Source organism: Peromyscus californicus, unplaced genomic scaffold, assembly GCF_007827085.1.
Source record: "Peromyscus californicus insignis strain IS unplaced genomic scaffold, ASM782708v3 Scaffold_22__1_contigs__length_63687245, whole genome shotgun sequence".
NCBI lineage: Eukaryota > Metazoa > Chordata > Mammalia > Rodentia > Cricetidae > Peromyscus > Peromyscus californicus.
The window spans coordinates 33951620-33968433 of NW_026294525.1; the positions used below are offsets into that span (position 1 = coordinate 33951620).

At 40.5% G+C, this 16814-nt stretch overlaps 1 protein-coding gene across 1 annotated transcript in view; it reads left to right on the top strand.

The window, feature by feature from the left end:
* Positions 1–252: 252 nt before the first annotated feature.
* Tmem244 (transmembrane protein 244) overlaps positions 253–16814 on the top strand; it is a 78594-nt gene continuing 62032 nt past the window's right edge. Inside the window, 1 exon segment of the mRNA XM_052751580.1 lies at positions 253–327. Within this exon segment, the coding sequence (XP_052607540.1) occupies positions 253–327 (75 nt within the window).

The following is a 16814-nucleotide window of genomic DNA, read 5'->3' on the forward strand; positions in this document are numbered from 1 at the left end:
AGGAGAGAGCCAGGACCCAGCCAGTTCCGCATGACTCGAATGTTCTCACGATTACAGGGCCCCATTTTCTGATGAAGGAATGTGTGAAGCATGACACGAAACAGCTGTAGACTAAGAGATAGGAAGTGTCTGCGTGAAACGTAACACAGTGTGCAGAGAGTGAGAGACCTTCAAACGGGATGTCTCTCATCCAATCCCTCCCTTCAAGGCTTAGGGAACTCTGAGGCAGACAGATTGTATGGGCCTGTGGGGATGGACGATACCAAGGAACCAAGACCTCCTGCAAACAGCAGGACTGACAGACAGGAACTCATAGAGACAGTGGCGGTATGTATGAGGCGTACAGGGGTCTAAGACTGATGGGGTCTCAGCTCTGAGGGAGGAAGTGGACCCAAGTCCCCATCCCTAACCCAGAATCTATCTCCAGTGGACAACCACTCACAAAAGAAAACTGAGTTTTATCCAACAGAGTCTCAGTGGGTACACACAAAACACACTGAAGGGCAGGCCCTATGCCAGCAGAAAAGGAACTCAATGGTATGTTTTTAGGGCTTTTGTCTCCTAATGCTTTGTCAAGACAATTTTTTTTACATAAATCTTTAATTTAACTTTTTAATAATTTTTAATTTAACTTTTAAAATTTTTGCTTATATATTATGTTTTTTATTTTCTTTTTGTTTTTTTTTTCTATTTGTGCAAATGTGTGTGTCTCAGTGTCTGTACGTTTTCTTGTGCCTTTTTCTGACTCTTTTTCTCTGCCATTTGTTTGTTTGTTTGTTTGTTTGTTTTTTTCCTATTCTGGCCAGTTTGTTTTTATTTTATCATTATTAGTTTTTATTTAGATGCCTGTTTGTTTTCTAACGAGAGAAAGAAAAGGTGTGGAGTTTGGTTGGTGGGAAAGTGTGGAGGATTTGGGAGGAATTGGGGGAGGAAAAACCATAATCATAATGTGTTGTGTGAAAGAAAATTTATTTTCAATTAAAGGAAATTAAGAGATGGCCACCCGTGGCCTATAGGAGCCATCCCTGCAGCACAGTAGGGCAAGGAGAAGTGTGACTCAAGGGGATGGGAGGATGTTCAAGGGCTGACACGTGCCATAGGAGAAGCACGTGGAAAGCAGAATGGCCTCTTCCCTCAGTGTTTCCCATAGGTGCGGATTGTCTGAGACTGGCCAAGTCACTGCTGCCTGGGAAGAGAGAAAAGAATATAAGTAACAACTGTTCTGGTGGAAGATCCACCTCAACTCCCCTCCCCCATCTCTTTCCCCAAACCTGCCCTTCAAAGCCCACCAAACACAGCTCCTCCCCCAGAGAAGCTCAAGACCACTCCCACAGGGTTTTAAGCTGCATCCTAGAAAACAGACATGTGGTCCATGTGGCCATGGTCTCTTGTTCCCTCTGGGGGGGCGGGAGAATCACACTTTACCCATTAAACTGGCTTTACCCATTAAACCAGGGCTTTTTCTAATTCAGTCTGATTGGGTCTGACTTGGATCACTGCGTTGGTGGAGAGGCCTATCGGGGTGCAAAAACCTTTCAACAACCATAGTCCTTTGCCTTAAGATGAATTAATATGCACTGATAACTCCAGAGGAGAGGCATCACCTGATTCAGTGCTCACAGAGCCTGGCCTTGCTCACTGGCCAGCATCCTGGCAGGTAACTATGACACCATCAAACTGTGTAACTGAGAGAGAGCTTAATTAAGAGACTTTCAATACCTCCCTGCCTGAAGAGATGAGGGCTAAGAGGACAGTCTGAGAGTGTGAGTGAAATTCCCAGTAGAAGGTAAGAAAATGAAGAGGAAGGGCGTTTGGTTTGAGGTGACCCAGCAGCGAGAGGGAGGTAAGTACCTTAACTTCCACTTGGCACCTTTTGATTTCATGCTGGCATTTCACTTTAACTGACTCCCATCGGCTAGAGGACTCCATTGGGTAAATTTACATGGTTCAGCTTCCCAGGGTACAAAATACTGGGGAGAAGAGTGGCAGGAATCTTGAAGGGCAAGCAGAAGGCACCCAAGGATATTCCCGCCGGCTCTGCTGAAGAGACACAAAGATGGGGCTAGAGAGACGGCCCGACGGATGAGAACAGTGGTTGCTTTCTCAGAGGACCAGAGTTCCATTCCCAGCACCTCCATGGTGGCTCACAACCATCTGTCACTCCAGTCCCAGCAGATCTGATCCATTTTCTGGTCTCTGCAGGCCCTGCATGTGCATGGCTCACAGACATACATGCAAGCAAAACATTCATACACATAAATAAGTAAAGACACAGATAAAAAGCCAGACATGGATGTCTTTTTTTAATTTATTTTATTAAATTTTCTATTCATTTTACATACCAACCATAGATCCCCCTCTCCTCCCTCCACCTGCCCCCCCCCCCAGCCTTTCCTTCCCAACCCACCCTCCATTCCTACCTCCTCCAAGGGAAGGTCTCCCATGAGGAGTCAGCAGAGCCTGGTATATTCAGTTGAGGCAGGTCCAAGCCCCTCCTTCCTGCACCAAGGCTGAGCAAGGTGTCCCACCATAGGGAATGGGCTCCAAAAAGTCAGCTCATGCACCAGGGACAGATCCCAATCCCACTGCCTGGGGGCCCCCTAAATAGTTCAACAACTGTCTCGTCTATCCCGAGGGCCTAGTCCAGTCCCACAGGGGCTCCACAGCTATTGGTCTACAGTTCATGCATTTGAAATAGTTTGACTAGCCATCTCTGTACGTTTTCCCATCATGATCTCGACAGACATGGATGTCTTGGCAGAAGTTAGAAGTATAAGAGAGATGTTAGAGCTCTAGGCATTGGCAGTATGAAGAACTTCTTTCACCCTGGAAGGACAGGTGGTAGAAAGAGCTTTAGTATAAGCTGTTGGGGTCGCAATGTGGGTCAGGGGAAAAGGAGAGAGGATTATCTCAAGGAAATTCTGTTCCTGACAAGGCTATGACTCTAAAATGACCAGCAAATAGGGAGTCAGCACTCTAGTCTCTCTGATTCTTGAGGTTCTTGCCAGTGTTCCATATTGACCCAGCCCTACCAGAAATGAACCAGGAAGGGTCCCAGAGGTGAGGTTGTAGTGTTAAGTCTCCTAGGATGTGAACGAATGCCAGGAAGGGTGAACAATGCATCCGGGAGATGATGACTCACAAAGCAATCTAACAATAGCATTTATTCCATCTTATTTTAGCTCCCTATTGCTATAACAAAACACCTGAAGTTAAGTACTTTATAAAGGAGAGGTTTATATAGCTCCCCCTTTGTGAGCCCAGAAATTCAAATTGTATGTTGCTGGCAAGAGTAGAGGAAGAAATTACATGGGGAGACAGGTGAGAGAGTGACTCAGGCTGGCTCTTTCAGAACTTTCTTTTTTGAGGTCCCACTAGACTCTCAAAAAAAAAACTACATCAAAACGAGCTAGTTATTTCCTACAAAGGCCCAGATCTCAAGAGGCTTCGCACACCCCCATACACCGAGGACCAAGCTTCCAACGCATAAACTCCAATGGGGCACCCTTGTATTGTATTTGTGCATTATCTCTTTATATCCTGGGGAATTATGTAGTCATCTGTATTCAGCAAATATTCACTGGGTTCCTAGTGTGTATCAATCACTCTCCTGAGCACTCCGGGGAACACGAAAAAACAGGAGAGTTTATTATGCAGTAAGAGAATGATCACATTTTGAACCATATATGCAAAATAATTTTAGATGGTGCCCACTGCTATGGAATGAACAGTGCATAATGGAAGGGGGGGTATTACAGGAAGGGTCATTTGAGCTGAGAGCAGATAAGAAGGGTAGAGCTAGCCTTGCAAGAAACCAGAGGGGTAGAACACTCTAGTTAGCACAAAGAACAAGTGCTAAGACTGGGTGAGTGGCTTCCAAGAAAGGGACACAGACTGGAGCAGGAGGGAGAGGGAGCTAAGATGGGCCCAGGAAGGACACTGAGGAATGCTTCGAGGCTGTGTGAATGAATACAAAGGGGAGTTGCTTGGAGAATGGTTTCCTCTGATGTGTGATGTGAAACATCACTGGACTGTGTGAAGAATGCCCTGTGGGTGGGAGGAGGGCAGGAAATGCAGAAGAGGTGCAAAAACAGGAAGCCAGGAGCAAGCCAGGAGGCAGTCAGTGGTCCACAGCCCCCGAGGAACAGTAGCACTCCACCGCAGCTGGTTTGGTAGGGTGTGAACTGACTAGGGTATGTTTTACAGAAACAGACAAGCGACTTCTTATAGCCTGGTATTGTGTAAGGAAGGGAAAACAGCTCATGGGTCTTTTTAATAACTCCGTGGATTCCATTCCTGAAGCTCCACCCCCATGACTTAACGTCACCATACCGGGCTAGACCATAGACTGTGATGCTACCTATTGTAGGGACAACAAAACATTATTATATTGTTGAGTTATGGGAACCCTCTCAATGTCTAATAGCTCTCTTTTCTGTAAGAATGAAGGTTGCCTAAAAATGCACAGTATAAATATTTCCTTCTGGATCCCTTCACTTTTGTTCTTTCCCTGTTTATTAATTTGAGTTACTTGCTACAACCACCATGGATTGATTGCATTCTTTATTCTTTGTCACTGTTGACTTTTTTTTTTTTTTTTTTTTTTTGGTTTTTCGAGACAGGGTTTCTCTGTGTAGCTTTGCGCCTTTCCTGGATCTCGCGCTGTAGCCCAGGCTGGCCTCGAACTCACAGAGATCCGCCTGCCTCTGCCTCCCGAGTGCTGGGATTAAAGGCGTGCGCCACCACCGCCCGGCACTGTTGACTTTTTTAACTGGTTTGCTTGGTGTATTTACGTATAGTAAAATGTCGTCTTAGTAACAGGTGTAAAGTTACCCTCTTCCTTGTACTTTCCATTGCCTTGTGCAATTTCTACTCTTTTTACTTTTGCAGGAAGGCCACTGCTTTCTTTGGGGATGATTATTGAGTGTATGTCTGTTTTGCATTTAAGTAACCATGCATTATTTTAAACTCCTGGTTTGGATTTATATACTTCTTGTTTTCTTTTACTCTAGGAATTTTAAATTGTTTACTTAAAATCAACAAAGCATAAACGTAGTGACTACTTTTAAGAAAATTTGACCTCAATATACTCTCTCTTGGTTTGGATATTTTAGATGTTATTCAAATTTACCAGTTTTGTTTCTTTGGTTGGTTGGTTTGGTTTGTTTCTGAGACAGGGTTTCTCTGTGTAGCCCTGGGCTGTCCTGGAACTCACACTATAGACCAGACTGGCCTTGAAGTCATAAATATCCACTAGTCTCTGCTTCCTGAGTGCTGGGATTAAAGGCGTGCACCACCGCTGGCCCACTTCAGAGAGGTTTGTAGCATCCATTGTTAGCTAGGGAGAAGTATGACAAAGATTCTCCAGGTAGACGGAATCTGCCAATCACTTGATTTCAAGCTTCCATACTTCAGTAATCAGGAAAAACACATCTGTCCTTTAGGTTTTTATTAATTTTGTTTAGGTGTATGGGTGTCTTGTCTGCATGTGTGTCTGTGTACTGTGTTTGCATCTGGTGCCCACAGAGGCCAGAAGAGGGTATCAGATCCTATGAGACTGTAGTTTCAAATGGTTGTGAGCCACCACGTGGGTGCTGGGAATTGAAACCCCTCCTCTGGAAGAGCAGTAGGTAAAAGTGCTCTTACCTACTGAACCATTACTCCAGCTCCAATTTCTATCATTTAAACCATTCAGTTTATGGTACTTGCTAAAGCATCCCTAGGAAGTTGACAGGAATTTTGGAGCAAGGCTCTAAAGTTCATCTATAGCAGATTCTTTAAAAAATATTCTAAAATACTGTAAGCATATCTAAAGCTGTTGAATAGTTTCAGACTGGGTAGGAAAGACTAGAGGAATTTTAGTGTACTTGATTTTAAAAAATGTAGGCTGCTGGAAGAGACAGTTGGTAGAAATATGAGTGTTAATGATGATTCTGGAAGATATTAGAAGGAAAAGAAGGGTATGTTATTGGAAGATGACAGACAGGCACTCCTCAATATAACACATGGGAAACTTGGCTGAGGTACCCTGTAGCTGGGATGGAAGCAGAACTTGTAAGTGATGGAGTTGGATATTTAACTGAGGAGATTTCCAAGCAATGTATGGGAGGTGCAGTAGAGGAAAGGTATCACTTGAGAAAAGAATAGTTAAGCCAGAAGGATCGAGAACATTTTAATACTGTGCTCTAACTTATTAAACTACCTATCCACTCACAAGTCAGTATATGGTGATTTGAGAATGTCTTAGCCTGTTCATACTGGCAAACAAAACAAAGACCTAAGTCATGTATTGGATAGAACACTAAGGGTGTGGCTATCAACCTTTTGCTTGAGAGATTAAGAGTATACTCATATCCAATTGAGATAATGTCTCAACAGTAACCTCAAGTAGATACAGAATATTTAGAAATGATCAGTGGAAAATATAGTCTAATAATATGAACCTCATTGACATGTGTGGGACATCTATCCACAAGGTTCTTGAAGATGTCATATCTGCCAGCTTAGACTGAGGACAGAGATGGGGTAAATTGAAACATGTAACAGTTCTTGTTGTGAGGAGAGAGAGACACAGAGACAGGTACACACTCACACACACACACACACACACACAGAGAGAGAGAGTGAGAGAGAGAGAGAGAGAGAGAGAGAGAGAGAGAGAGAGAGAGAGAGAGAGAGGGAGGGAGGGAGAGGGAGAGGGAGAGGGAGGGGCTCACATAGACTCTCAGATCATTGCTTTGGGTACAGAAAATAGAACATAGGAGTGGGATCAGGAACTTTAAAAGTCCAAGAGTGAACAACTGGACCACATAGGACTCTCTTAGGCCTTGACTAATAGATTTTGCTGGGAACTTGCTTGGTACCAGTGACTCTTTTAACTTACATTGTTTTCTCCCTTTGGGGAGAAAAAAAAAAAGGTTTATTTGGGCTCAGGGTTCCAGAAAGATCAGAGATTGTCATGCCTGAGAAGCGTGGTGGCTGGAGCAGCAACCCGAGAGTGACCATCTTGAACCGTAAGCAAGAAGTGGACTGAACTTGACGTGGCAGGAGCCTTTAAACTCTCCAAGCATGCCTCCAGTGACATAGTTCCTCTAATAAGTCCACATCTCCTAAACCTCCCCAACAACATCGTCAACTGGGAACCAAGGATTTAAATGCCGGAGACTGTGTGGGACATCTTTCAATCAAACCACCACATAGCCCTAGGAAGTGAATGTATTATCTTGCATTTTTCTGATTGCTTTAAGATTTATTTTTCTTTCGGGTTCCGCTGCTGCACTGTGGCATGTCTAAGATAAATCTTTTTTCCTTGAGACGCGACTCTCACTGAACCAGAGGCTTACCTTGCCTGTTCTATTAGGCTTCTTGGAATTTAGTTGCTTCTTGAGTTGCTGCTAGTTCCTCTTTTTCTATTTGACTTTGTCCTGGAAGTTTCTTGTTTCCTTTTGGCCTCTGAATGCTTAAATATTTTTAAAAATTATTTTTCTAGAACCTCTCATTGTTTTTTCATGGAGGAGCTGCTGTTATTAGCCTGGCTTGGATTTAATAGAAAGAGAGGTCTCTGCTAAACTGATCTTTTAATAACTAAATCAGGTCATGCCAGTATTTTGCTTAATACTCTTTGATGGCTACTTACTGTGCTTAGCATCCAATCCCCAAAACTACACCTGGCCCTGATTCTCCTGCCTAGATCAAACTGTTCAGCTGCTTCCCGGAACAGTCCCTTGCACACTCTGCCCCAGGTCACACTTCTTCAAAGTCTACCTTCTTCCAGGTTGTTTCCACTCTCTTTCACTCTTCTCTGTCATTATTTTCCCAATTGAATATTAACCATACTTCATATTTTAATATACAAGATGCAAAGGCATCATCAAAGGACAAAGGATTTTAGAATGACTTGGAGCGTTACTATTTCAGGGCAAAAGTGTTTTTGTCTGTATCTCATGTCACACGGTGCAGACATTATTATGTCTACCTCATTTAGGGCAGTCATATTTATTGAGGCTCTCTCTTTATTAAGTATTGTGTTGGAATAGGAGGATTCAAAGGTGAGCATGGGAGCTGGGGAGATGGTTTGGTGGGTAAAGTATACAACGACCAGAATTCTGATTTCCAGAACCCATGAAATACCAGGCAGAAAAAGGCAGAGACAGAGGGTCCCAAGAGAAAGCTGGCTAGCAAGACTAGCCATATCAGAAAGATCTGAGTTTGACTGAGAGACCTTGTCTCATTGAAGGAGGTGGAAGATCAGTCAAGAATGATTCCTGTCATCAACCTCTGGCCTCTGCACACCCTACACCTATTCATGCCTACACATATGCCAACATGCCTACACATAAACGTACACCAATACACTCAAACAAAAACAGAAAAATAAGCACCTCATGGATTTACGGTCTGATGATGATAAATGATAAGACATTAATTTTTTTGTTAGAATAAAGGTCTGTGGGGGTTAGGGAGTCTCTGAAAGAAAGTAGCCAAGCCTGGGAATCCAGAGAAGGCTTTTCCATATCTTTCCACAAGGTTCATTGCCGTCCAATAGCCCTAGCATATGGAGCAGAGTTTGCGTTGATTAAATTGGGCAGCTGGGAAGGTAATGTTAGCAGAAAAAATGCTTTTTGTCCTTTGGCAAGAGCATAAGCATTTATATTAATTTAGCCAAGAGCTTTCTTTGTACTCATGATAACTAACGAACACTTGTCTACATGTCTCAGAAGAACAGCTTGTAAAATAATGACAGTGTTTTGACTGGGAAGTGAACTGTGATAAACTTGTAAAGCAAAACCCCTCTGCTTGTCCCGAAAGAGAATGGCGCTGCCGACCACAGAGTGGGCAGTTTTCACTTGCTTGGGAGCAGCTGTGAGGTTTCTAAGGCTCACACAAGACTGTATTTAAGAAAACCATCAGATATTTACAGAACGTTTTACCCAAACACAAAAGAATATATCTTCTTGTCAGCACCACATGGAATTTTCTCCAAAATTGACCACATACTCAGACACAAAGCTAATCTCAATAGATACAAGAAAATTGAAATAACACCCTGCATCCTATCGGACCACCATGGGTTAAAGTTGGGTATTAACAACAGAAACAACAGAAAGTTTACAAACTCTTGGAAACTGAACAACTCACTACTGAATGAAAAATGGGTCAAGACAGAAATTAATAAAGAAATTAAAGACTTTCTAGAATTGAATGAAAATGAATACACAGCATACCCTGTGGTGATATTGTGTTCCCCAAAATATTGTGCACCCTAATAAACTTATCTGGGGTCAGAGAACAGAACAGCCACTAGATACAGAGGCCAGAAAATAGTGGCACACACGCCTTTAATCCTAGCATTCCAAAGGCAGAGATCTGTCTGGATCTCTGTAAGTTCAAGGCCACACTGGAAACAGCCAGGCATGGTAACATGAGCCTTTAATCCCAGGAAGTGATGGTAGGAAGCAGAAAGGTATAAAAGGCGTGAGTACCAGGAACTAGGCTGGTTAAGCTTTCAGGCTTTTGAGAAGCAAGTCAGCTGAGATCCATTTGGATGAGGACTCAGAGGCTTCCAGTCTGAGGAAACAGGATCAGCTGAGGAATTGCGAGGTGAGGTAGTTGTGGCTTGTTCTGCTTCTCTGATCTTCCAGCATTCACCCCAATACCCTGCTCTAGGTTTGATTTTATTAATAAGACCTGTTAAGATTCGTGATACAATACCCAAACTTATGGGACATAATGAAGGTGGTTATAAGAGGCAAGTTCATAGTACTAAGTGCCTACATTAAAAAAAAAAAAGGAGAAATCTCATATTAGTAACTTAACAGCGTACCTGAAAGCTCTAGAGCAGTGGTTTCACCCTTCCTAGTTCTGCGGCCCTTTAGTACAGTTCCTCATCTTGTGGTGACCCCGACCATGAAATTATTTTCATTGCTACTTCATAACTGTAATTTTACTACTGTTAATGTAGTGTAAATATTTTTGGAAATAGCAGGTCATCAAAGGGTTGCAGTCCACAGGTTGAGAACCACTGCTCTAGAACAAAAAGGAGAAATCACAAGCCAAAAGGAGTAGACGGCAAGAAATAATCAAACTCAAGGCGAAAGCCAATAAAATAGAAATAAAATAAAGCAAACCAACAAAATAAGACCAATACAAAAAAAAAATCAACGAAACCAAGTGTTGGTTCTTTGAGAAAAATTTAAAAATTTGACAAGCCCTTATCTAAATTAACTAAAAGGCAGAGAGATACAACCCAAATTCATAAAATTAGAAATGAAAAGGGGAGAATAATAACAGATACAGAAAAAAATAAAGAGAATCATAAAGACATTCTTTAAAAACCTGTACTCTACCAAGTTGGAGAATTGAAAAGAAATGGATAATTTTCTTGATTCATACAACAAACTGGCAGTGAGGCCCTATTGCTGAAGACAACACATACACAACTCACTGAACATGAAGAAGTCGAGCTGGTGCCTATATAGAGCCTTCACCACTATGTGCTAGCATCTTTGGTAGAGGAAGGTACTCTGCACACTACCAAAGGAGATATACAGACACCAATCCAGCTACAAACCCTTGGACCTACAGTGGTGTCCTGTCTGTAAGACATGCTAGGGCAATAGGGGCATAAAGCTTGTAGGAGTAACCAACCAATAACTGATTTGACTTAAGTGCCCACTCCATGAGATGGAATCCATACCTAACACTGCCTGGGTGACTAAGAACCTGAAACTAGATAGCCCAGGGACCCAGGGGAAAACCAAATACTGAAGGAACATAGCAATAAAATAACTCCTAATAACATCCTGCTAGACTCATAGATCAATGCCTTCCTCAGTCATCATCAGAGAAGCTTCCTCCTGCAGCATGTGGGAACAAATACAGATACCCACACTCAGATAATATGCAGAGAGTGAGAGACCTTGGAACACTCATCCCTAAAGTGAATGTCTCCATCAAACTCCTCGCTTCAGAGCTTAGGGAACCCTGCAGAAGAGAAAGAGGAAAGATTCTAAGAGCCAGAGGGGATGGGGGACATCAAGGAAACAATTCCCTCTAAATCAAAAGGATCAACACACATATTCATTCACAGAGACTGGGGCAGCATGCACGGGGCCTGCACGGGTGTGCACCAGATGGGGTCCTAGAGCTGAGAGGTGGACACATGGTCTCATCCCTAACCCAGAAGCAATCTCCAATTGATAACCACTTGCAAATGAAAATTTAGTTTTCTCCAAGGGAGTCTCACTAGGGAAACAAACCACTCTAAGGAGGCTACATGCCCAGCAGTAGATGGCCAACAGAAAGTGAACTTAACAGCATCTTTAGGGGTTCCTTGTCTCATAATGTCATGCCAACACTTTTTTGTTTGTTTTTAATTCTATCTTTTTTTTAATTTTTATTTTATTTATTTTTCCCCCTCTTTTTATCCTGCAGGTCCTTTGTATGTATTTATGGCTTCAAGTTCAGTGATTTTTTTTTTAGGATGAGATTTCTGAGTGTGCAAACAAGTGAGTCTCTTATCTATATATGTTTCTTGTGCCTTTTCTTGGTCCCTTTTCCTTCTGTTTGTTTGTTTTGTATTATTCTGATGTGTTAGTTTTGCTCTATAATATAATATATAAGATATTATTATAAAGTATATATTATATTTATTATGTTATTATCCCTTAGAAGCCTATTTGCTTTCTAACGAGAGTCAGAAAGGGAGTGCATCCAGATGGGAGAGGAGGTGGAGATGAACTAGGAAGTGTAGAGGGAGGGGATATCATAATAATGGTATATTATATGAGAAATAAATCTGTTATCAACAAAAGAAAAATAAACAACTGTGGTTCTTGAGAAAGGAAAATGATACCAGTTTCCACTTCCTCAGCTGTGTACACTGAAAGCCGCCGGTCTTCTGTTCTTGTCCATTTCCATTTCTCTTTCTGTGGCATCTCTCTCACACTTTAGAAAAGGAAATGACATGCTTTTCCAGTGGAATTCATGGCATCCTGTTCTCCTTTTTATAAAAATTCAGACAAATCTTCTCAGCCACCAATAGAAGTGGAGCAGAGCGAATCTGAAATACAGTATCTGTGACACCAACGAGGAAGTGGACAGCTCAAGCGGTCAGCTGACAAACCCTTCTTAGTTGAGAATTTTCCATTTTCAATAAAGTTGATTGTATTTAAAAGCATGTTTCACATCCCTAACTGTCAGAGAAATATAAATTCAAACTACTCTAAAGCCAGGCATGGTGCAGGACACCTTTAATCCCAGTACTTAGAAGGCAGAGGCAGGCAGATCTCTGTAAGATCTAGGTCAACCTAGTCTACACAGTGAGTTCTAGGACAGCCAGGGCTACACAGTGAGAACTTGTCTTAAAAACAAAAATCAAAACAAAAAAAAACATAAAAATACTCTGAGATCTCTCTTGACCCAGTCAGAGTGGTTAACAAGAAAACAAATAAAAACAAATGATTGTGAGGATGTGGGGAAAGAGAAACACTTATCCACTGTTGGTGGGAGTGTACAAATCTAACAAATAGAATTGCCATATGACCCCGCTGGGTCATTCCTTGGTAAATACCAACAAGAGTCCATGTCCCATTACAAAGATAGTTGCATGCCCATGCTCACTGCTCTTTTCACAATAGCAAAGAAATAGCATCAGCCTAGATGTTCATTAATAGATGAGTGGGTAGTGAAAATGTGTTATGTTTATTTACATGGTGGGATTTTATTCATCCATAAAGAAATTGCATGAAAATGAACAGAACTGGAAAACATTATATTACATACATTCCCTGTCATATGCAAATCCTAGTCAAATATGCAAAATTAGGTGGGAGTAAATGACAAGAAAATAGACAGGTAGGTAAAGGGTAGGAAATTAGAAAGGAGTCTATGGAGGAAGACGGGGGTTTTTAAGGAAGGAAAGCAGGAAGACATTAGAACATATGGAACGTTAAAGAGGGAGGGAGAATGCTGGAGTGGAAGGATGCATTAGGGAAACAGGGTATGGGAGACTGGCAAGGACATGTGGGAAGAAGTCAGGGAGGGGACAACTAGAACAAAGTATTCTGAAAATGCCATAAAGAAATCTTACAAATCAAACAAATAAAGACCTAATCAAGTATAGCAGCACATATTTGTAACCTTGGTACTCGTGGTGCTGGGGTAAGCAGTTCTATGGGAGTCTGAGGCTAGCCTGACCTATACAGCATTGCTCTCTATCCAAGAAAAAACCTAAGGGAGTTATTATGTTATTATTAAGAGATACATTTTATTTATTTCTTGATGCAATTTGATCATGTTCACCCACACACACACACACACTCCCTACTTCAACTCTTCCTAGGTCCCCCTTTCACATGCATTTCATGCCCTTTTTGCCCCCTTTTCTTCATTATCTAAAAGACTTCTTAGCCAATAGAGTATTTAACACTATTTTTGATGGTAGATCACCATATTATTTATTATAAAATTTAGGAGTCTGCAGACTTGACTAAGAGGCCCACAGTAAATGTTTTCATTTCTTTCTATGCATTTGAGCTTTGTTTCTTGGCACTTACATGACATTTGAATTCCAGCAATAAATAATATTCATACAGAGATGCAAACCCGTTGCTTTTCTTAAAAGATGCATTTCCAAGAAAAGTTTTATGTTTAATATTTTATGTTTTGATAGTTATCAAAGCTTCTGTGAATATTGATATGATCAGTTGTATACTAATACTAAGTTTAATAAGAATACAGATGGGGGTCTTTAAACATGTAGAAGCTTATGTTCACAAAATTTTGAAATATGACTTGAAATGCATATGGAAAAAGTATTATCAGCTAATTAAAGACTCTTGAGTATTAAATGGATCATAAATATTACGTTATGAAGGAATAGATTAGAAATATGTGTTGGAGAAAAACAAGAGTTTTAAATGTCTCACAATTAAATACAATCTTTCATATGAATGTATACTTGCATGGATGTATAAACACTTGCATTTATGTATAAACACATGTATTATATTTGTATTGATAGATACATTTGATAAAAATTTATTTTAAAATGTCAATGTTCTCAATGTATATACATTGTAGACTCTGCTTTTTGGTGATTTATTTATTTAATTTTGCATGTATAAGGGTTTTGCCTGCATGTATGTATGGGTACCATGTGCACAAAGTGCCTGTGGAAGTCATGTATGTATACGTACCGTGTGTATGCAGTGCCTGTGGAGGTTAGAAGAGTTCCAGATGAAGTTCCAGATAGTTGTGAGTCATGTGTGAGTACTGGTCTCTAAACCTAGGTCTTTGGCAAGAACAACAGTGTGCTCAACCACTGAACAATTTTTCCAACCCCACTGTGCTTTTTAAAAAACTTATAACCAATCATAGGAAAACAAACAAAATGATCAAAATCCTTGAGGTCCACACGGCGAGATAAAAGGATATATCCTTACCTTGAGAAAGCTGAGCCTTCTAGGTACCAAACCTAAATGATTCCTATGTCTCATGTGTGTATCATATTCATCTTCATCCTGTATATCAGCTCCCCCCACCCAAAAAGCAAAGTTTCAAAAATTGTGGTGCTCAAATCTGCTTGTAAGTACCTGTGCTTGAGAAAATGGAGAAAGGTAGTACATTCTTTAAATCTATCCCATTTTCTAGGCTTAAAATGTTTCTAGGCTTAAAACATTTTGGTAAAGGTTATGTGGCCTTATATAAGGTGATATTAAAAGACAAAACAAAGTAGGAGCTAGGGAGAGGGCTCAGTAGGTACACTTCTTCCGATGCAAGCATGAGGACCTGAGTTCAGATCAGCACTATAGTAAAAAGGCAGATATGCTCTCTCTCTCTCTCTCTCTCTCTCTCTCTCTCTCTCATGCACACACACACACACACACACACACACACACACACACACACTTGCCTGTAACCCAAGTCCTTGATGAGGATGGCTCCAGTCAATCTCCTCTGGATATATGCGTGCTTCCAGAACCACTTAAGATGGTGTTTCTATCATCAAAAAGCATGCAATACAATGGAGCAATTGTACTTACAGACTTCAGAGTTGGGGGAATCTAAAAACCACTAGCTTTGAAGAGCAGACCACAATATTTATTTAATGTAATAACATGTTACCCTATAGCTATACTACAAAATATTTATAATGAATTACCATCTCTATGTTTGCTCGCAAGCTTCCATTAGCCAGCTGCTGCTGCACAGTACAAGCAGCAGAACAAATATAATCCGTAACTCAGATGACCTGTTTATCCACTGCAACCTTTAACAGAAGAGTTACTTTGCACAGTGAAGGAGACCAGTCATTCTGACTTGGCATTGACATATATCCCTTCCACTTACTATTATGTTTGTCAAGACCTGTTTCACAGCACTGTCATCTGTACTTTGGTTGTGGTCTGTTTATAAAGACTGTATTAGCAGCATAAAGTGGGATCAGTTTATTTCAGCTCACAGAATAGAGGATACTGTCTACCATGACAAGGAAGACAATAGCTGGAGTAGTTCAGTACATAGTGGCAGGCACTTGCCGCATGACTTGTTCACATCTTGGTGGATCAGCAAGCAAATAGCTTGGAGTAGAAGTAGGGCCATATGTATATGTATATGTATATGTATATGTATATGTATATGTATATGTGTATATGTATATATGTATATGTATATATGTATATGTATGTATGTATGTTAAGTTAATTAAGAAAACCTAAACTGTTCTACCCTGTGCTAAAACCATTCAACTGGTTGTTGATATATATACATACATATATATATGTATGTGTGTATGTATGTATATATATCAAAGGCTGCCCTTGTGGCCTAGCTACAAGCTACACTCCCTCCCTCAAAGGTTCCAGTGTCTACAAGAACAACACAACTAGCTTCGGATCATGTATTTAAAACACATGAGCCGGTGGAGGACATTTCCCTTTTCATCTCTAACTAAAACAAAATCAGAAATGGAGCAGTAGCTGCAGCCTTTAGAAATCTGCTGTACAACCAGTTGAATGGTTTTAGCACAGCATAGAACAGTTCAGGTTTTCTTAAAGTCATGTGATGAGCCCTGCATAGGCTCAGGCGACCTGGAATTAATGATGCTTTTACTAACTGCACACAGCAGACCCCGTTACAGCACTGTATCTTAACCTGCCAGCTGGGATGCAAAAGTATTAAGCCTAGAATTTATTTCTTTCCTTAAAAAGCACGGAAGAGAAATGAATGAGAGCCAAGTATAATAATGTATATATATAATGTGTATATATATATATGAAAATACCATAATGAAACATATTACTTTGTATGCTAATCTAAAAATTAATTTAAAACACCATTTAAATGTAACTAAAGCCATTCAAAATAAATTATTAAATTTGGTCTTTGATAAAAATTAAATTCTAAACATATAGCATCATTTGCTTCATTTTGGATAAACGTCAAAATTGAATATACTACGAGTGCTGCCCTACGATCTTTTCTGTGATTTTATCCACACAGCCCATATTTGTTCCTCATTTATGGGTTGTCGTTAAAATAGGATATTAGGAAAGTTAACTAGGGGGAAGCAAGCTTTTTGTCTCCTTACAAACTGTGTAGTTTAAAGTAGGAATGTGGTGTTTGTATTGAGAAATTGCTTTGCTTTGATTAGTTTATAATCATGAAATGATGAAAAATTAAAGTGAAATAGTTACTTTCTGTGTTTATTGTCTTTGTTTATATGTATATTTTCATGGAGTAATGTGGGCAGTTTTGATATATTGAGTGTTTTATTTATTTCAATGCTATGAATTAAGTAGAACTTTTGCCTA